The sequence below is a fragment of the Antrostomus carolinensis genome, unplaced genomic scaffold (genome assembly GCF_000700745.2).
Source record: "Antrostomus carolinensis isolate BGI_N321 unplaced genomic scaffold, ASM70074v2 scaffold18326, whole genome shotgun sequence".
Taxonomy (NCBI): Eukaryota; Metazoa; Chordata; class Aves; order Caprimulgiformes; family Caprimulgidae; genus Antrostomus; species Antrostomus carolinensis.
Window position 1 is genome coordinate 1 of NW_010322753.1, and position 20,410 is coordinate 20,410.

General features: G+C 41.7%; 1 protein-coding gene across 1 annotated transcript in view; it reads left to right on the forward strand.

The window, feature by feature from the left end:
* The first annotated feature begins 654 nt into the window (after positions 1–654).
* SKI (SKI proto-oncogene) overlaps positions 655–20,410 on the forward strand; it is a 107,182-nt gene continuing 87,426 nt past the window's right edge. The window contains exon 1 of the mRNA XM_010170364.1: positions 655–1,781. Coding sequence (XP_010168666.1) covers positions 870–1,781 — 912 coding nt within the window. The 5' untranslated portion in view covers positions 655–869. The remainder of the gene's footprint in view (positions 1,782–20,410) is intronic.

The following is a 20,410-nucleotide window of genomic DNA, read 5'->3' on the forward strand; positions in this document are numbered from 1 at the left end:
GGGGAGGAGGAGGAGGAGGGAGGCTGAGCCAGCCTGCATTAGCTCAGCTCTCAGGCACTCTCAGTCTCTGCTGGAAAGAGGAGCTGGGAGGATGTGCGCTCTGTTACCGCGGCTCCCCACGGCACGCCGAGAAGACCGAGAGAAATAAGGGAAGAAAGGCGAACCCAGAGACGAGGAGTCCTCCCAGATCAAGCTGAGGGACCACGAGCGGGAAGGGAGCCTGCTTATTGCCCGTCTGAAGCCCCCGCGCCGTTTTAGAAGTGCCAGAGATTTGGGCCTTTTCCTTTTCTTCTGCGTTGTTCCTTTCCACAGACCAAGCTTTCTTCCTCCTGCTTTTTACTTTCCTCCCCCGCGCCTTCTTTTCGGTGGATATGGACAGAAGGGTGATTACTGCAGAGAAGCAGCAGCCGCCAGAACATATTTGAGCCCCCGGTGCTCGGAGCGTGGCACAGACTTTTTGTATTTCTGTGGGTGGCGTGTGTGTGTGAGTGAGTGTGTGTGGTGGAGGTGTGGGAGGCGGGATTGGTTTGCCTGGGGGGTTGGCTGAGGGGGTGAGTGCTCGGATGAAGACCTCTTTTTGCCGTGACTCTCTGCTCCATCGGGGCAGCTTGGAGACTTGGAGGTTTTGAAATTGTAACGAACCAAGAGAAAAGAAAGAAGAAAGAGACACGCATACAAAAGGATTTATTTCCTATTCGTTAGTGGATTGTTAAACCTGAGTGGGAAGCAGAAGGAAACAAGGGTGGGTTGTTTTATTTTGTTCATAATTTTTTTCTTAAAAAAAAATAATAATCCCTTAAGTGGATTTGTACCAGTTTGGAAGATAACTGGGGATTTTTATTGTTTGTTTTGGGAATAGAAACTAAAAAATGGAGACTGTAAGTAGAAGCAGCTTCCAGCCTCATCCAGGACTGCAGAAGACCTTGGAACAGTTTCATCTGAGCTCTATGAGCTCCTTGGGTGGCCCTGCTGCTTTCTCGGCACGATGGGCGCAGGAGATGTACAAGAAAGACAATGGCAAAGACCCAGCAGAACCTGTACTGCATCTGCCCCCCATTCAGCCTCCTCCGGTAATGCCTGGTCCCTTCTTCATGCCCTCGGACAGATCTACAGAGAGGTGCGAGACCATCCTGGAAGGGGAAACCATCTCCTGCTTCGTGGTGGGTGGAGAAAAGCGGCTTTGCTTGCCCCAGATCCTGAACTCGGTGCTCAGGGACTTCTCCCTGCAGCAGATTAATTCGGTGTGTGATGAGCTACATATTTACTGCTCCAGATGCACTGCCGACCAGCTGGAAATCCTCAAAGTCATGGGCATCCTGCCCTTCTCCGCTCCTTCCTGCGGGCTTATCACTAAAACTGATGCTGAGAGGCTTTGTAACGCCTTGCTTTATGGTGGCACCTATCCTCCCCACTGCAAGAAGGAATTCTCTAGCACAATTGAACTGGAGCTTACGGAGAAGAGCTTCAAGGTGTATCATGAGTGCTTTGGGAAGTGTAAGGGACTCTTGGTGCCAGAGCTTTACAGTAACCCCAGCGCAGCCTGCATCCAGTGCTTGGACTGCAGGCTTATGTACCCACCTCACAAATTTGTGGTCCACTCTCACAAATCTCTGGAAAACAGGACTTGCCACTGGGGCTTTGACTCTGCAAACTGGAGATCCTATATCCTCCTCAGCCAGGATTACACTGGGAAAGAGGAGAAAGCTAGACTGGGCCAGCTGTTAGATGAAATGAAAGAAAAATTTGACTATAACAACAAATACAAGAGGAAAGCCCCCAGGGTAAGTGATGCTTTTAATTTTGAAGGGGGTGGGGGGAGAAAGAGAAAAGGAATTTTCTATCATTTCGGTAACATCCAATATGTGACCAGCTGCTTTTCCTTTGAGTCATTAGCAATCTAATCGTGTTCTTCATTCTCCCCACGTGTGTGTTAAAGCAGAAGAGCAGTGTTTGAGATGGCACCTCTTTTCCTCCGGTTGTGTTCTGAACAGGGTAGTTGGAGTTCGTTTAAATTACATATGTGTGTTTGCATATCTTACTGTACACGGGACCTGATCTTTGAAACCCATCACACTACCCCAGACTTTAGCAGGAAGTATGTGATTTCGTGTCTTAAGAGCTTCAGTTACGAGTCAAGACAAGGAAGACGCCAGGGAAAAAAAAAAAGTTACTGACCACTCTAGATGCAGATCTATACAATTTTCTGCTCAGCTGCCGGGGATGGGGTGGGGGCTGACATGTCTAAAGGCTTGTATTGGAATAAAATGTGGCTGCTAAGAAAAAATCCTGACAATAATGCAGGTTACTTGTGTTCAGATGAAGTGTGTGGAATGTGAATGGAGAAGTCCCTGCTTTTAGAGTGTCTCTGTGGAGTGAATCTCGCCAGCAGACAGGCTTTTGTGTATTGGATTATATATACATTCAGGAAATGAATCTGTCTAGGGCCAGCTGCAGCAGCTTCTTAAGGTATGCCATGCCGTGCTGTGCCCAGCCAGACAGCTAAAGCACTATTTTTTTTTAAGTGTCTTTTGTTTTTCTTTCAGTCTGAGCTGCCTTTAGATCCGAGAATCCCTGGTGTGTGGGTGGGAGGCTGCCCTGGCATCTGGCACCAGTCCTGCTCAGTGGGCAGCAGTGCCACAAGGCCTCGGGGACTTGCCTACAGACACCAGCGTGTCTGGCTAGCTGGCAGCGGGGCAGTTAGCCGTGGGATAAGCAATTTGTTTCCCACTTCTTCCCCCGCCTTTAATATAAGGTTGGAGCAAACTCTTGCCTACTGAGTTTTACTCTAGAAGGTTTGTTGGTTGGATTCTGCCTCATCTGTCAGATATTTCCTAAGGTTTTTTTGGTTTTATGTGTCTGGAGAAGGGCAAGGACACAAGCCTTGAGAAGAGGAGCGATGTTTAAAGCCCACTGAGAATGTTCAGTAAAAATCTTAATTAACTTACCAGATACCTGTTTAAAGGGGCAGAAACACACTCAGACTTAAACAGAGCTTTTCTTTTTAAAAAGACAAGAAAAATACCCAAACAAAACCCAGAGTTTTTAAAATATTCTGCGCAAACAATGCAGTAATTCCTACAGCCAGCCTGAGAGGCCCAGTTAACCCATTTGATTGGCCTCCGTGTTTTTTGATTAAGGAGCAGAGTCTCACTCGTTCAAGTTCCAGTTTCTCTCCTGGTCTTGTGCTCAGCCCCGGTTTCAATCCTTGTCCTCACCCCTCCTTTTCCTCCCGCCTGAGTGTCAGAACCGCTGTGACAAAGCTCGGCTGTAATGAGCCACATTATCTCCGTGGTTGGAGGTGGATGTGTTTTTAATGGCTTGTCTATTCTCTGTCAGTCATGTGCTAAGATGGAATGGTGGGATACATGTATATGAATGTCTGTGGGAATATGGCTCTGAAAGTGGAGGCATTTTTCATGTTGGGAAATGAATTTTCTAGGGCATGCTTTGTTTGGGAAGCAAAATTAAGAAATCTCCACATTCTTACTCCAGAAAGGTACTGTGTCCCTAGCTTGGTCATGTCCAGAGTTCAATTAAAATGAATGTTAGTGGAGGTGTGCTTTCCTTTCTTTTCCTTCCAAGGCTTTTGTGGCATTCTGTTTAAGTGTATGAGGTTGCAGGTGGAGAACAAGACAACTAAATTTTGGCTTTGCCTGACTTTTTTGGTGATCCTTTAATAGGTCCTAGTTCAGAACATGGCAAGTACTCTTCCTCCACCCTCAAATCTGCATGCAGCACAGCACTTCTTGCAGAGTGAATTCAAGATACCTAACAGTGGACGCCAAAAATTACGTAAGGAAATCACGGCCATCTATTTCTCAGAAAATTTTGCCCAAATTCCATCATCATAAAATGTTTAAGTCTCCTGCACAGGTTCATTTGGGAGGTGGCAAGGAGTTTGATGGGGAAGAACAGGGTGGTAAGTGTCTGCTCAGACAATGGGGTAGAGAAAAAGGAACACTATCACACATCCTGTGCGAACTGGGCTGAAGTTCCAAGACTTTTGAGCTGTCTTCAGGGCTATCCTATTAATGTGGTACAATCTTGAGGAGCCTCTGACAGTGCTGGCAGAGTTTTGTACGCTTATCCTTCCTTTTTCTGAAGTCTTTTTCCATTGGGCTTAGCCAACGGATATCATATGCTAAGGTCATTTGTGTTGTAGCAGTGTGTGGGGATAATTACGGAGATTTAATCAGGCTCTGAGACTGGTAGACTGTGGCCAGGGGCAAGTAACATTGGAGTAAAGTTTAGATGCCTAGTAAGGAAATGAAAGGATGGTCCCATGTCTTGTCTGTGTGTTTGTGTTAATTCCCGTGAGTCTGTGTGGGTTTTGTGTGCCTGTTGGGCTCTGTCTGTCTGTGGATGAAAGGCTGAAGCACACGTGTGGTTGTGGTGGTCTTCCTTCCTGGTGTAGATCTCTGCATTGCTTTGTTCTAACACAGAGGTGTTTGTGTGTTGTGTGCTGTAATCTGCTATGGCAGATATTCTGTCTTCTGCTTTTGAGAGTGGACTTTTTATCAGTTTCCCAATTTATTTATGTATGTGTGTGTAACGCTCTGCTTTGTGTGTTGTGTTTTCCCTGAGGCTCTCTTAGCATTTTGGTAGCATGGGATGCATATGGCCATGGCTATTTAAGACACACGGAGTTTTTTTTTGACCTTTCTGTGTGTCTTCATGAGGTTTCTGTGATGAGGTATGTACATTGCTGTCAGCACAGCTCTGCCTTTTAAGGGTCTGACTTAAATGGAGGAACTGGGTTGGCACAAGTCCCTTTGCAGATTCATCATACTGGCAAAACTGCCTTTTTATTTTTTTTTGTCTTTCCCTTTTTTCCCTTCGTGTGCTTTTAAATACTTCATTCCTAACATGTATTTCTATATGCATCAAGTATCTACCCGTCTATATTGAGAGGTGGATACATAAGTGCAGCTATATTGTCTCTCAGTCAGCGTGGTTGGTTGAGCAAGATGCATGTTGCCTGGTTCTGCCACTTTCAGAAGATGATTTCATCTAGATCTGTATGAAGTCAGCCAAGGGTCCTAACCAAAAACTGGAGGGGGTTGTGACAGTTGGAGCCCCCACTAAAGTAGGAACCATAGAGGCCTAGCCACTTGCCTTACGCTCTTCTAGAATTTTGATTTTTATATCCTCCCTGTTCTTCCTTGGATGAGTGATTGACCTTCCATAAGCTTCTTCACCTTCCTGCTGCTTCCCAAAGCTCGCTCTTTTCTTGAGCCATATGATAACTTCTCCATTTTCCTTTGTTTGTATCTTGCACTGGGTTTTCCACATTCTTGCATGCTCATGCAGATTTTTTTTTCTCTCTGGTCTTTCAGACTCTCCATGCACCAACACGGCTTTTACTCAAGTGAGTGTCCCATTTCCTTCTTGTCTCTCACTTCATCCACAGTTACTGGCATGGAGCACAACCATTACATTGTAGAGTATTTCTAGAAATTTACAATGTGAATAACCTGACAGGGTTGCAAAACAGGGTCCTAGAAATCTATCATCAGTGCCAAAGCCTTTTTCTTGAGTTCAGCACCTGGTGCATGTTGAGTGTTCACTTGTTAGTGTAGATATGGCCTTGGTGTGTCTCATTCTCCTTCCACTTCTGTGTGACAGACAGCTCTCTGCTTTCTTAACATCACTAAGCCTCCACTGTGATGGAATCAGTTCAAAAAGCAGGCCTGAAGGCTTTGGTGGTTGCTATTTCCAGTAAAGAAGGGTGGGTTCAACTGTCTCTTTTGACCCCCCCCCTTTTTTTTTTAATATTGAACTGAGCAACATTTGACAGTGCTTTCTCATTTCCTACCTGTGTGCCAGACATCTGTACTTTCAGCAAAACTGCATGTGATCAGACACGAAGAGAGTAAGAGAGCTTTCCTTGCACACGTGTGAACACACCCACACACGCTCGCGCTGCCGTGTTCCCACGGTTCAGGTCCCAGCAGCGCTTCGATGAAGTAGCTGGGAGCTAGAAGCAGCATTCTGGGTACTGACACACAAATGAGCGCACAAGGCCTCCCACTTTATTTCACAATGCTTACCAACCCAGTGCTGCCACAACACGCAGCTTTCTCAGCTGGAGTAAGGTTTAGCCAGGTCAAGTGTGCAGCCAAATCAAAGCACAAAATTGCTGAAAGTGAAATAGCGCAGTCCTGACTGAGGTGTAGGGTGGTTCTGGACTGGTAGGTGCTGCACCGTGCTGTTCTGTGCTCTGTGGCCACCTGAAATGCTGGAGGAGTAGAGCTAGAATGTGGATCTCTCTCTTTTTGTATCCTGAAGTCCTGCCTCCTGGCAGTAGTAATCTTCTTTATTTGTTAATAGTTTATATCCTATGGTAGATAAAGCAGAGAGATGCTGATTTCATTCACAGGCAGCGGTGTTCTGACCACTGGATGAATTTATTCTTTTTGGTACAAACTGACTTGATAAATACTCCTGGAAAATTTTGACTAAGAGCTGAGGGTTCAGTTGTTTTTCCATGGAGCAATGAAGTAATTCGTTCTCTTGCCTAATGTTTAAGAATTATTTTAGAGATTCTCCAGTAAAAACTTTGAAATCCCCAGAACAAAAATGTTGAAGTTTTGAGGCAGTAGTTTAGTTGAGAATCCTTTTACAGCTTAAAATTTGAGCTTCAAAAATGATACCAGGCTTAAACAAAATCCTGCGTACCTGAGGAGATGTCTAAGCAGACATCAGCATTTTCTTCCCAAGCGTGCAAACAGTTTTACAGATGTTGTAGAGATCGAGAAGAAAGAAGCAGGTACGTGCATGTGTGTTAGACAAAGAATATGCTGCAAATAATGACCTAATGATGTTGAGTCAACTGTGGCTCTCTGTTGCCCCAGAGTAGTTACTAAATTCCTGAATTCAGTCCTCTCTGAATTAGGGAGGGAATTATATGCAATCTCTTCTTTTGAAAATCACTGCCTAAAATATTTAAACCTCTGCCTCTCCCTTCATTGTCTGGGCTGTCTCACTTGCCTCTCCGTTTCTGTGGTTTTGGGCTTGGGCGTATGTTCTGCCCAAACAGTAGCATGCTTTGAAGATGCATGTAAACACGAGTTATTTTTTTGGATGTGTTAGGAGCGTAACACCTGGTCTCTCTGCCAGTATGTGAACGTGGTTATTGGGATGAGATGACTGACCAATGAGGCTGTGTTTTCACTTGCTGAGAGGCGCGTTTAGATCAGTGTTGTAAAAGCATCTGGAGGCGTCTGTATGAGGCTGCTCTGAGCATGTCTAGACAACGCAGCGGTTAAAGTTCTGGCAGCCACTTGTACCTTATCTGCACCTTCCTTGATTCTCAGTGCTGCTAGAAGAGAGAGGGACAACGTGGGGGCTACAGCTAGGTGGTTGAGCCCAAGCAAGGTTTCGATACCTGAAGAGATGCAGATTGTCCATTCTTATTGAAAACTCAAGTTATTTTTGTCTGTTAGCAAAGTTATTTTGCCAAAGTTAAGGGGTTTGAGTGGTACTGAGTGCAGTAAGGAGTGGGCTGGCGGTGTATTACTGGTGATAGCTGATGATTGGAACTCACATTGCTGGCTTAGCTGGCCAGACTGCTTTGCCATCGCACAAAGAATCGTGCCTCAATGTATTCAGACCCAGAAAATTTTTAATTCTCACATGTGGGGGTTTTGGGGGGGTTTTTTGTTGTGTTTTTTTTTTTAAAGTGAACTTTGAACTTGACACTGTAACTCTTACTTAGAGGGAACTGTTGTGGAACAGTTACACTAAATCCAACAGGGCATTCTTGGAAAGAAATTAGAGCTTAGGCAAAAGTAACTTAGATTGAATTGTAGAGAATCTATCGATGGAATACTGTCAATTACTAGGCTGATCTATTCAGCTGAGCACTGAATTCAAATTGATCTTCCCTTATAGGAAACATTACTTTAAAATGTAGCAATATAGCATGGTTTTGTTTTAAATTTCTCAGTTACAGTATGTGTGTTAATGATACATTTTATAATATTGTTTGCATATATTTTCTGAGTCTGGGTAATGTACATCAATAGATCTGCACCACTTTTGATGCTGTTCTACTCTCTGTCTCTCACACAGTCAGAATGTGTTCTTGGAAAACAATTACAGAAGAGCAAGTTTGCTCTGAGCAGATGTGCTCTGGTCCTTTACCTGCCTCGTTTCCACCTTGTGCAGTCTTGTATGTCTTTAGCATTTCACTGTCAGTGTAGAGATTCAAACTGGGATTGTTCCTAAAATCACCTGTTCCTTTATCTTCTGGAACATACGAGGTTAATTTGAAGGTTTGAGGCTTTGGGGCTAGTTCTACAGTTCTCACTCAAGCAATCAGCTGGTGTAGTAATTGGAACCAGTTCACCCACAAACCACAGAAGACTTGTATATGTATCAGACTTCTTCCTGTGTGTTGACTGGCAGGACCTGCACTCACAGAGGGACAGATTCTGAACTGGAATATACTGGTGTTGAGACAAAGTAGCTTCACTGAGGCTGTGTCCTTACCTGGCATTTACAGGACTGTGCTAAAGCTGGGAGCAAAGCCTGTAGTTCTGCTACTGCAGTATTTTCATTTTGCTCATTAAGGAGGTTTTGGTTTCACAGACATTTGATGGTGCTCTCATCCTGATGGATCTTACTGAATGGGGCAATAGTGTCTGCAACTGGGAGCTGGCTTCAGACAGAGAGGATTTTGTCTGTGGTTGCTATGTGCAAGATTGGGTTTTAAGGTTGCAGTAGATATCTAACAGGGTGGGATATTTTTGTACCTGTGTCTAGAATTTGTCAATTTTCTTTTTATTTTTTTACTGGAAATGGGTCTAAAGCTGGGATAAGGGCCAGCCTTTTTTTTCTGATGCAAATTCAAGGACCATAAACTTGGCCTCAAAATAGTATCAGGTGCAGTTCTTCGAGTGTGTCTCTTTTGTGGGTATTGGGCAAGCCCGCTGCCTGATGGAGATTGGCCCCTCTGCACTGAGCTAATTGCTTTGGCTTTTGGTTGGATGAGGTAACGGAAACATTGGTACAAATTCCAGCTCTGATCCTGTCAGTGTTTCATGGACAGAGCTCTCGTGGAAGCCAGTGGGAATTCCCATGTGTGGAGTTCTTATCATTGGCTCTCTCTGTGGTTTGGTTGCTATCACATAAAGTTGGGCTTCTCCAAGCAGTGGAAGCATATTAAAGCAACCTGATAAGCTGTGTAGTTGTATGTTGTGTTGAATAAGACAGGTCCTGCCACCCTTACTCATCATGTTAAGTAGTCTTTACTTGTTATAACAGTCTTACTTAACGTACATGAGGATGGAGATTCTGTGTATATGTAAAATTTGCAGCATCATTCTCTATACTGGAGATAAACAGCAAAGGAGCTAATCAATAACTTGGTTTCTGGCTTTGTTGTGTATTGATTTATGCTCAGTTACCTTTGCACATGCTTTGTAGAAAATGTGACTTTTCTGTTTGGTTATTTTTTTAAATTGAATCTGTTTTGGTATGAGAATCAGTTGCACTGGAGACGCAAGAGTTGCTTAGGCTTTAAGGGTGAAAAGACAGCAGCAACGTTAACTGAATAAGATACAGCTTAGTGCTTGTCTTCTCCTACAGAAAATTTCAGCGCTATATTCAGAAGACACATACCCCTGTGCTTTGTTCTTCATCCTCTGTGCAGTCAATGGTATCATTTTGTAGAATAAGGTCATTGACTTGGAGTGCTTCTTGGTTTCTCAACCCTTTTCACCAGCCAGTTTGTGTAATGTCTGTCTGAAGCATTGAGTAAGGGCATTGAAATAGCAGACAGGATATCAAGTGGTAGGAAGTCTGGGTTAAGTCTAACGGACAGTTCTGGCTGGTGAAAGGGGAGCAGCCCCTTGAGCTGGGTTACAGCTCAGTCTCTGTGGAAACAGCAGACTCTGCTCTTCACACCCTGTTCCAGCTTTTCCCCCCTGCTCCTCCACACCCATGTCGTTAATTGGGTGTGGGTGTGCCTCTGTTCTAGAGATGTGTATTCCTTGTTTCTTAGCGGCACAGAATAGTATGTAATAATGTCTCTTTCTAAGGATTACATAAGTCGAAGATGATTTCTCCACTGGGAGAATTATGCAAGTTTAAACTGAAATGTATTTAGAAAGCTTTTATGTTTGTGTTTTCTGACTTACAGTGCAGAGGGTGATTTATTTGCATCCTTAATTGGACAACATCTGTTAGGGTTGGAAGTAAAACCATTTCACATCTTTTCACTGTCATATCCTGCATTTTTATGAAGTCCCCTACCCCCTCCCCTTCCTACGTTACCTGTCTTACAGGCTCAGATTCTTCATGCCCAGGTAGAACCAGCCAGGCACTCTAGTTGTTCTGGGCAGGTGTCTGCAGAACTTGGGATGCTTTTTGAACATATCTGCATTAGTGTTATGTGCTACTGGTACTGTTAAAATTGGCAATAATACCACCTGTTTTCTTTAAATCTTTATATGTTCCCCTTTTATAAGAAGTTGTTGCCTTTATTATTGTTAAACAGGAGATAATGATGGTGAGGCTTCCCAATTCTGTCAGTGAAGAGAGGCAAAAATATTTCTGTAATGCTGCTCATAGTGATCTTTGACCATTTAGTAAAAACTTTCTTGCTGCTTTTCAGCAAAATTAAGCTGTTTTGTATCATTTAACAGAGGAGAAAGCGACTGCAGTCAGGTGTGTTTATGGATCTTGAAGAGGCCAAAGTAACTTCTTGCTTAAATGTGAACTTCTGCATGAGGCTGCCTGTGTGACTGGATGCTGCAGCCTGAAATCTGGCAGCTCACCTGTGCACACAACCCTTAACAGTTTCAGTGGAGGAGCTGTACGGATCTATAGAGCTGTCTGTGCAGTTCAGGTGGCAGGAATGGGATCATGATAGGAATTTTCATTGTTATTATGTAATGCTGGAGTGCTGCGTTTCTTGGACCACGTGCACAGTGTTTGTAGTTGCTGTTTTCAGGACCTAACTAACAAAATCAATTCTGCTGAGCATAAAAAATCCAGGTTCGCGCGGGGATCCTGCTGCTTACTGAAACAGAGATTGTAGCAGTACCAGTGAGAAGCGGTGAGTTACTTTAAATAATTAAAAAACCCTCTGTAAGTGTTAAATTTATCTAGGTCCTATATTTTTGGACACATATCTTTAAAAAACAAACAAACAACCAAACAAAAAATCCTCAAGATTGTTCAGGTTTACCTATTTATAGCAGTAAAACAAGTTTTACAGCTTTTATACAGGGTAATGGGCTAGAAAGGTAGAAAATAGACAATATTAAGGCTACAGTGTGGTCTGATTTCAGTAACCTTCGTTGATGTAATGAATTTCAGATCTACACTTTTGTTATTAAGAATTTCTCATGAAATTATCTTAAGCATGCTTTTCTAAAATACCATCATTCCACAGCTGCAAAACTTAGATCTGAGTTGAAAGATAATGGAGTGTCATTCAGGGAAGGAAAAAAAAAAAATAAAAAAAAGAATTTGCCATTCTTAACTCCCCGCTAGCAGTTTCAGTTTATTCAGTGGGTGTGAATTATCTCACCCATGCTGCTATGATTTAGAAATATTCCTTTGAAATAAATGTATTTAGAGTGGTGCAGAGCTGCTGTGAGAAGTAAATCAGATTCAAAAGAGTCCAGACTGCAGCCTTAGGTCCGTTATTGATATTTCTTTGTTCCCATTCAGTCACTAATAAGAAACATGCCATACAATGAGTCCTTGCACTAATATATCCAAAGATTTACTTTTGTTTGGCTTTTTACCTTTGTTTGCCACAACAACATGGTTTTTTTGCAAAACTGGTGAAGCCAAATAATCTTCAGACCACGTTCAGCAGTAGGTAGCGATACAAGTGGTGAAGTGGTGCCGAGTGCTCTGTTACACGTCAGTGGATACGCAGAACTACTGTTCAAAGGCTTTGGCCCTCACAGCATAGCAAATTAGGCATTCCTTTTCTAAAAACTTCATTTCTAGAAACATATTTATGTGAAGATCTTTTATGTAATGGATTCATTGATCCTTATTTAGCCCTGTTGATTCTAGGGCAAAGATAGTGTGTGTAATATTACTAAATTCTGAAGGAAAAAAATAAATTCTATTTTTATTATTATATAATTTTATATTTTTAGTTATTTTAAAATTTTATTGTATAAAATTCTGTGAATACAAAGAAAAAAAGAAAAATCAGTGATTTGGAGGGGAAAAGGGGTAGAGGGAGATGGCAGTACTTTAACTACTATTTGCTTGTATTTACCATATGACCTGCATCATTATTTATAGCATTGTTTAACTTATCCATGTGTCTTTTAAGTAAACTTGGTCTTTTTGCAGTTTTTTTTTTTAACTATTAACCTAGCTGTGGTGAGGCTTGAATGAATATCATCTGCACACCTGTTTAATATTAAAGATCAGGCATTCAGTGCTTTGTGGCTTTAGCTTGAAATTCAAGTTGCTTTGAGTCATCCCTTTCGTCTTTTGTTTGGGTGGAAAAAAAGGAGTGGCAGTAAAGGCCTGCAGCTAAGAAATGAAAGAGTTGAATTAGGTTTTAGAAATGTTAGTCTTGGCATTTGGGACATTTGCATTTGTACAGATTGTCACGCTTTGCTTTATTTTGAATTTAGCAGTTCAGTGCTCAGGATGAAAAATGTTACATGTCTTTTTCTTTTTTTTTCCTCCCAGTTACACGACACATGGGTACTACACTGGAAGAGTAGGAAGGAGCTGGAGTGTCACATTTTGACCAGATTACTGGTAGTAGCAGCCTGTGGATTATTGCCCCACCTGTAGTTTCCATGCTGTCCTGCACAACTGACTCAGTTTTTTTTCTGACAGCACCTTCTAAGTCTAAAGCAAAGGATAGGCCAGTCTTTAAAAACCGAAGTGAGTCAAGGAGACAGTAATTGCTAAGAAAGAATTGCAGTGTTCTCTGTTTCACTCGGTTTTGGTTTAGTTTGTGAAGCTTCATCAGGTCAAAGTGTAGCTGTAGGAGAAACTATGCTGGCACAAATGGAGGGGGAAGTTGACATCAGGAGGATCTTCCCCTGGTATCATTGCTGTGTCTTGTGTAAACAACCACAGCTTGTGCTACATGGCTGAGTCGCTTGGCTGTGTAGAGTTATATGTGTGTATTTATAGATGTGTAAACCAGGTTTAACTTTGGCCATTCCAGAAGAGAGATAGTACTTGAAATGACTCTGTGGTCTAGACCTTGAGGGGCTTTCATCAGTTTATTTTGCCTGGTATCCGATGAGAATAATGCACTTGGTATCAGTGTAGTTGTGCTGCCATGCAAACCATGCCAGGAACCGATTCAAGTAAGTAGAAGAAATAGGAGCTTCTTTGAGAGAGACTCTGCAGCGGAGCCGTGACTGGACTTACTGCCTTGCTTTAATTCAGGGGAGGTCACTGAGGCAACGCTTCGCTCTCTGCTTTAACTCCAGTGATGTCAATGCACTTGGTCCAGGTTTATTGAAATTTATCTTAAGAATGGGAGTCACTTGTCATAGCTTCTGAATGGTGCCAGTTTTTCCTCGCTGGTTATAATGTGAGGGTCAAATTTTGATGAGATTTTTCTAGTGAAAACTCAGAGTAATGAATGGGATTTCAGTGGAAGTTATCTTTTCAGAAGTCTGTTTCCACATTTAAATTCTACTCTTGCAAATTTACGTGCAGATTTATAATGTAGGTTTCTAAAAATTTATCAAATTCGCCCTCGTTACTTGGACTAATATATTGGTGTGGTTTTCTCTTATAACTTGATTTTATTTCAGTAGATTCACACTAATGGAACTTCATATATTTGTTTCTAAGAGGGATGTTCATTCATGTTCTCCTTAAAGAGCAGCTGGATCCCATCTTGACAGATGTGAAAACCCTTACAATGAAGTTTCTGCATTTTTTGTGTGTGGGGTTTTTTTTCCTGAAAAAATCTCTTTTATTCATTAGACTCCCCTCCCTTTTGAACTTCTTTTACTCTCTCAATCAAAATCATAATCCCCTGTGTCATCAGAATTAGTTGCTGTAGACAGTTTGGATGTCACAAAGTGAGCATTAGGTCTCAGGGAAGAGAAATATGGAGACACATGGATCCTGTTTCAAACAAATTGCTTAACTAAGAAAAGGTTACTGACTGTTGTTTTCATTTCAAAAAGAAAAAGAAATTGCTTTAGATTATAGTTGCAAAGTAACAATTGAGTTGCTCCAAAATTCACCTCACTGAACCTACCTCAGTAATCATGTCAGAGATTCTCCAAGCTGAGTTTCTGTAATTTCTGCTTTGGCAGGGGAGAACTGCAGTTCTGTGGGTTACGTTATGGTATGGCCAGAACAGAATTGCTACCCTGGAAAAACTTTTTAAATGACTGGCATGGCAGATCCATGTCCTAAAGTAGCAGTTTGCAGAAGTAAGTTCATAATTACCAGCTCAGTTGCTCCTCTTCCTGCTGTTTTGGACACACTGGTAGTTTGTTGGTTTTTTTTCCTTTTGGGAGGGTGGGTGTTTTTGTTTTTTGGTTTGTTGTTTTTTGGGTTGTCTTTTTTCCAAGCTCCTTCTGTGGGCTTCTTGCCCGAGTGCATCTTGGGATTTCCCTTTTGCTGAATGAGCTGCTTGTTTGAGAGGGAGGAAGTAAGGTCCCTTCTGGATTCGGAGGGAATGGGGGTGGAGGGTGGCAAAATGTCCTGTTTCATATGCAAAGCACACTGAACTGAAAAAAAAACCCAACCAAACCCACATGAAAACCTTTTAACAAAACCATCCATGTCACAGAGTGGCAGAGCAGCTGCTGGCTTTGTTAGGGAGAATATTAATGTTTCAAAGACTTACAGAACCTTTTAAAAATGAGATAAAGGATGGATTTTTTTTTTTTTTTTTTTAAATTTTAAGATACAGTCTGAGGTTTAAAAAAAACCAACTCCTTATTGGTATCTGTGACTGGAATGTGCTGTCAACTGATGTGATATCAACTTCCACAACAGAGTCATGAGCTCAGTGAGATACATTATTACGATCTGCTCTCTTCTTTCTGAGATTTTAATGTAAAAATGCCCCTTTTTCTTCAGTTGCTCACATCAGTATTAACTGTGTGTAACTTGAGTGCAGTTAAGTTTCTCCTGCTTGGCCTAATAAGTGATCTAGCAAAAGAAAAAAGTAGCTTCACCAATCTTAACATAACGTTGCATCAGCTGGGAGCAGTAAAGTCTGTGCAACAAATGAGGAGTCCAGTGCTGAAAATTTTTATGTTTTTTTTGCATGAGTGATTCATCAAGAATCAGACAGAAAAGCTTCTGTAACACTCACACAGTATGGAGGGCAACTGTACTTAGTTGTCTGCAGTTAGGACTACTTAGTTAGTCCTTGTTCCCCTTCCTAGTCAGGTCTGCAAATCAATTAAAAAACAGTTTAAGGTAAAAAAACCAACCAACCAACCTCTTGTTTGTATTTGTCTCATTAAAGATATCATAATAATGATTAGTGTTAAATACTGTTTAATGTAAAATGCAGATGCAACCCCCCCCCACTCTTAACATTTTATTACTCAGTCTTATTTATCAAAGCAAATGCTAATAACGGAGCATTAGACTGGCTTAAGGCTGTTGTGTTGCTGTTGTAGTTGCTGCTGGTGTGGATCAGCATCATCTCTGTCAGCGTGAGCAGTACGAGTCTGACCCTGTGGCTGTTGTGAGATTGTGTGTGTTATAAGATGCGAGTGTTTCCATTTCTGGAATAAATGGGGGCTGCTGTGAGATTAAAAAGTTTGTTCTTGGGTTATTGCTGTAAGAGGCCTCACTTGCAGAAGCAGGCCATAAAAAGGAACAACTCGTAGAACTGGCCTTTTTTTTCAGGATATTTTACAAGTAGTAAACTTGATGGCGATTTCACGTAGTCCTGTTTTAGCAACGGTGCAGCTCCAGGCATCTGAAGTGTTCTGATGTTTTTATTGGGGGCTGCATATAAAATCCTTTTGCCTTGAGAAAAATAAGCTAAGTGTCTTTGGTATTTTTTTTTTTATGTTTCTAATTATAGAAGTTGATAATAATAACAACACTTCACCCACGAAAGTCTCTCTGTCACACACGTACAAGATTCAGGGATAGAAGGAAATGCTCTGCTGCGGGCCTGGCAGATTTCTGGTTTGTACACCGAACTCATTTTCTTGCACAACATTTTCAAATGCTGTAGATTCTCATCTTTTAAAAAGGGAAGGGTATTAGCATCATTTCTGCAGTGCTAACCTTCCAAATGGGAGCAGGTATTAACTCTGGCTGTAGTGTCTGCATGGGTCTGTTAACCAGCCTGGGCCGGTGAGTCCGTTTTATGTTGTGGGTAGGTTGTGTTCTTGACTCTGAATCCTTATCCTCTTAAATAAAAAAATCACAATCTGACATCCTTGGAGCAGGGCTTTTGACAGACTAGTTTCATCCTGTTCACTTTGGGTCATTTATGAATAATGTAGCTGGCAGATAATTGCATGTTTTCCTTGACTCTAGTTGATCTTGGCGGCAAAGGATTTTTTTCCTGCTACAGGTCTGAAAGTTTTCTCAAACCTTTCTTTAAATTCACATTAAGTTCAGTGGCAGAGAGGGGCAGACATGGATATTTTTTTCTCCTACAGTTATTGAAATGAAGGTATTTGGATTTTTTTAAGCAGAAATGGATTCTCTTGGACGTAAACCCATTTTTGAGAGTAGCTCAGAGCTCTGTATATGAGCAGACAGCAGTGGTCACAGGTTAAAGTCTGAGACTAGCTAGCACAGAAAACATTAGCTGTAGTTCTGAATGTTACTACTGGAATACTAACTGATTGGAATCAGTTCTTAACAAAAAAAAAATCGTTTCTTAACAAAAAATGTTGAAAATCGTAGTTGAAAATTTGTATTTCATTCAGAAACTGTCATTGCTTTTTCTTATTCCTCGTAGTTTCTTTTACTTGGCTGCCTTCTGCACAAGAAAGCGCATGTGTAATGCCCAAGCCATTCCCAGTCCTCACTGAATGATATGCAAATCTAGTCAATTAAGCAGGGGGGATTTAATTAGCAGTTTTAAGTTCATGTGTGAAGTGTCTTGCCTTAATTACTTAACAGTTTTGTTGCAAATTTGCTAAGTTTTTTTTCCCACAGAACTATCAAAACTGTGATTTTTTTTTTTTTTTTTTGGTAACATTTTCAAATGGTGAGTATTGCCCGGTGCGTTTGACCTTTGTGCTGCTTCTGTGTGTGCATCCCTCTATTTATAAAGCTCTTTTTAAAGCTGTGGGGACAAAGCAGAACTATGCTTATTGTCTCAGAGTAGAACAGTACATTAAAAAAAAAAAATTAAGGATTTTTGTACTTAAATTTTGGAGTGAAAGGCCATTTATTTGCTGGGTTTTGTAGCTAGATGACACCATTATAGTTGTGTCTGTGTAACAGCCTAATATGGTTGTCGTGCATTATATTAAATGGTTGCTTTTGTTTCACATGCTGTCTGGGCAAGTTGCTTTTCGACACCACTGCAGAATGTCACTCTGTGGCTGTGTCAGTGGGGTTGCAGTGATGCAAGTAACTCAATATTAGTGCAAACAAGAACAGTGCTGGTGTAAAAAGTGCTGGTCTTTTATTTCACACCTTCTCATCTGGAATATCTAAGCGTGTAAGAACGGCACCATTTAATTCTGTGATACTCAAAGGCCATCCCCACCGTCCTGATTTCTGTGTCAGGATTGTGCTGTCTCATGGCCTTGTGTTGGGTTTGTTGAGGGTGGGAGGATGTGCTGTGGAATGGTGTGGTATCACCCCGTACTGTATCGCCACTCGCATGATTTCTATATCCATCAAGACTGTAAAACAGATGATGGATTGCTGTAACTTCAGATTTTATTACTTCTTAGTTTTATATTGACAGCTGATTGTATTCTTCAGCTGATAACCAAAGCAAGAGGACTGTTTTTCAGAAAATTCTTTGTTCAAAAGGCCCAGTGTGTTTTATAGATTGGGAAATTACAAAAAAACCCCAACTTTGAGTTCCAATGGATGCCTCTGTAGTCTGGCCCAGGACCCTCTGATTTAAAACATCTAGACTCCAGCTAGGTGTTGGTTCTTCTCTTCCTCCCTTTCTCAGTTTAATTCCCCCTCTCCCTGCTCCCTATGTGGGGATCTCTGGGAACGGCAGAACTAAGGTAAAAACCTAGGAGACAGAGGAAATGAGACTGATTTCTATAAATTCCTCCCTTAATAACCCCAAATGACACTTGAATGTATCCCAGGATGGGTATGAGTATGTGACCCTCCTTTCCTCTGGCTCAGCACTGCAGATGGTCTAGCTACTAAGATTCCTGGCACCTTGCAATTTTTCGTATAACTGGGTGCAGTTCTGCTGTTTGGATCCCCATTTTCATCACCAAATAGTATCTATCCCTATGATAGCAGATATATCAAAGCCAGATATGACTTGCAAAGCAGAGTTTATCATCTGTTGTCATTCAGGCGTAGTGGCTCTAGAGAAGAACCAGGCTAGCTTTCACACACTTACCTTGGAGGTATTTCTCTCTTCCTCGCTCCCCACCTCCTCTCCTGAAGTTGCCAAATACCAGGATGCTGCTGTAGCAAGTGAACAAATAGGAGTGAGAACTTGTGCAAACTCTGTAGGATGTTGAGTCAGGGAGAACCGCGCTACAATGCAGCATTTGGTTTGGAAGGTGCTGTTTTGGTACAGAGAGCTTCCCCTCACCTTCCAGCTGTTGTATTTTAAATGTTGCTCTTTACATAAAAGTTCAGAGAAAGAGCTGCCTCCTCTGACTTTAGCAGTATCTCTGGGTGGTCAGGTGGTGAGTGAAGGGGTTTCAGAGTTTGGATAGTCTCCTTACATTGTATGCTGATGTCATATATGCAAATCTGCCATTATTAAGTGGAAATGAAGCTTGCTCCTCGGAGCAACTGGAGTATGCAGTCATTGATCCCAGGGTTTGTTAAAGGATCCCATTCTCATCATGGTCAGCCACTGCTCGTGTCTGCAGTTTGAAGGTGACACGATGGGAGCACTGGGGAAGTCAGGGAAGGCGAGTGCTGGCTGGCAGGATGCTGAGCAGGGGTTCCCTACATGAGCACTCGGGAGCACATCTGGTGCTCTGTGGTTTTGTCATTTTCACTGACAGCCCACTGCACTGCAAATTTACACCTATTGTCCAGTGAGTGATTTAAAGGATCTGTTCTTTAGGACCTGATACAAGCTTTTGATTTGCCATCAGTACAGTTAGAAACTCTGCTCATTTCTCTTCCACAGTGCACAAACTGCCTTCGACTTCGCTGTATAGTTTATGGTGTTGTAGTGACATCCTTAGCTTAAAGCTTTTCAACTTGAAAACAGGGTTTCTACCAAGCAGATGTTTGAGACACAAGTAGTGCATTAATTCTAGCAACTAGTTCTTGCATCTGTGCATCTTGTAGAGTATAGATTTTAAATAATGGAGCGCACAGATTACAGTCTGCAGTGGCAGTGCTGTTAGAATCACTTTAGTCAGCAGACATCCAGTCTGGGCAAAAGGCTGCGATGCTCATGTTTCCTTCAGGTCCTTTGATTAAAGGATCTTGTTTGAAGATTTACTGTAGTACCACCATATGATGGGAAATTCACCCTATTAATAATTCTTCTTATGAGAGCAGAAGAAACATTTCTAAACCAAAACTCCTAATTTCATATAATTGCTTTTTATAAATTGCTTTTGTGAAACAAAGCTATGTTAGAAAGAAAGAAAAAAAAATTACTCTTCTTACAGCAAGGACTGAAATCCTCAGTGCTATCTCCACCCCCCAACCCCAAATATTAGTGGAAATGTCAAAGAATACTGTAAAACAAAGTACTTGTCCCTTTCCACAGAGTTGCAGTATATTTTATATAATCATGTTGAGGTCTTGCTTAACAAAACACATGGAGTCAACTGGCCTGTTTGGTTTCCAAATAGAAGTGTTAATGCTGTGATTCAGAATTTTCATTTTACTTTTAAATATTATACCTCTTCTAAAAATGTAATAATAATTAACATCCACCTTTTAATTGGATGTATTAATTCCTTCATTTTTCCTATGCTTTTCCATGCTAGGTTTCTTTGGACTTATCATTAGTATTAATCTTATTAAGATCCCGCATTGGTGCCAGGATATTTTTTAATAGAATTTCTTTCCAGTGCAGCCAGGGCAACCCTTTTGTTGAACCTTCTTTTGGATGGTGTTCCCATGTGCTGCGAAGGCGCTGACACATGACCTCGCTACACATAGAAAATCCTAAATGTCCTGCCCCTTGCCAAACCTATCACAAAACTACCCATCACCCTCTTTTCAGGATCCCAGATGGTAAATAGCAGCAGGAGGTGAAAGGGGAGCTTTGTCTCCATTCTGAGTCCTGTTTTAAGTATTCTGTGTCTGTCTGTATCCCTCTGCTTTT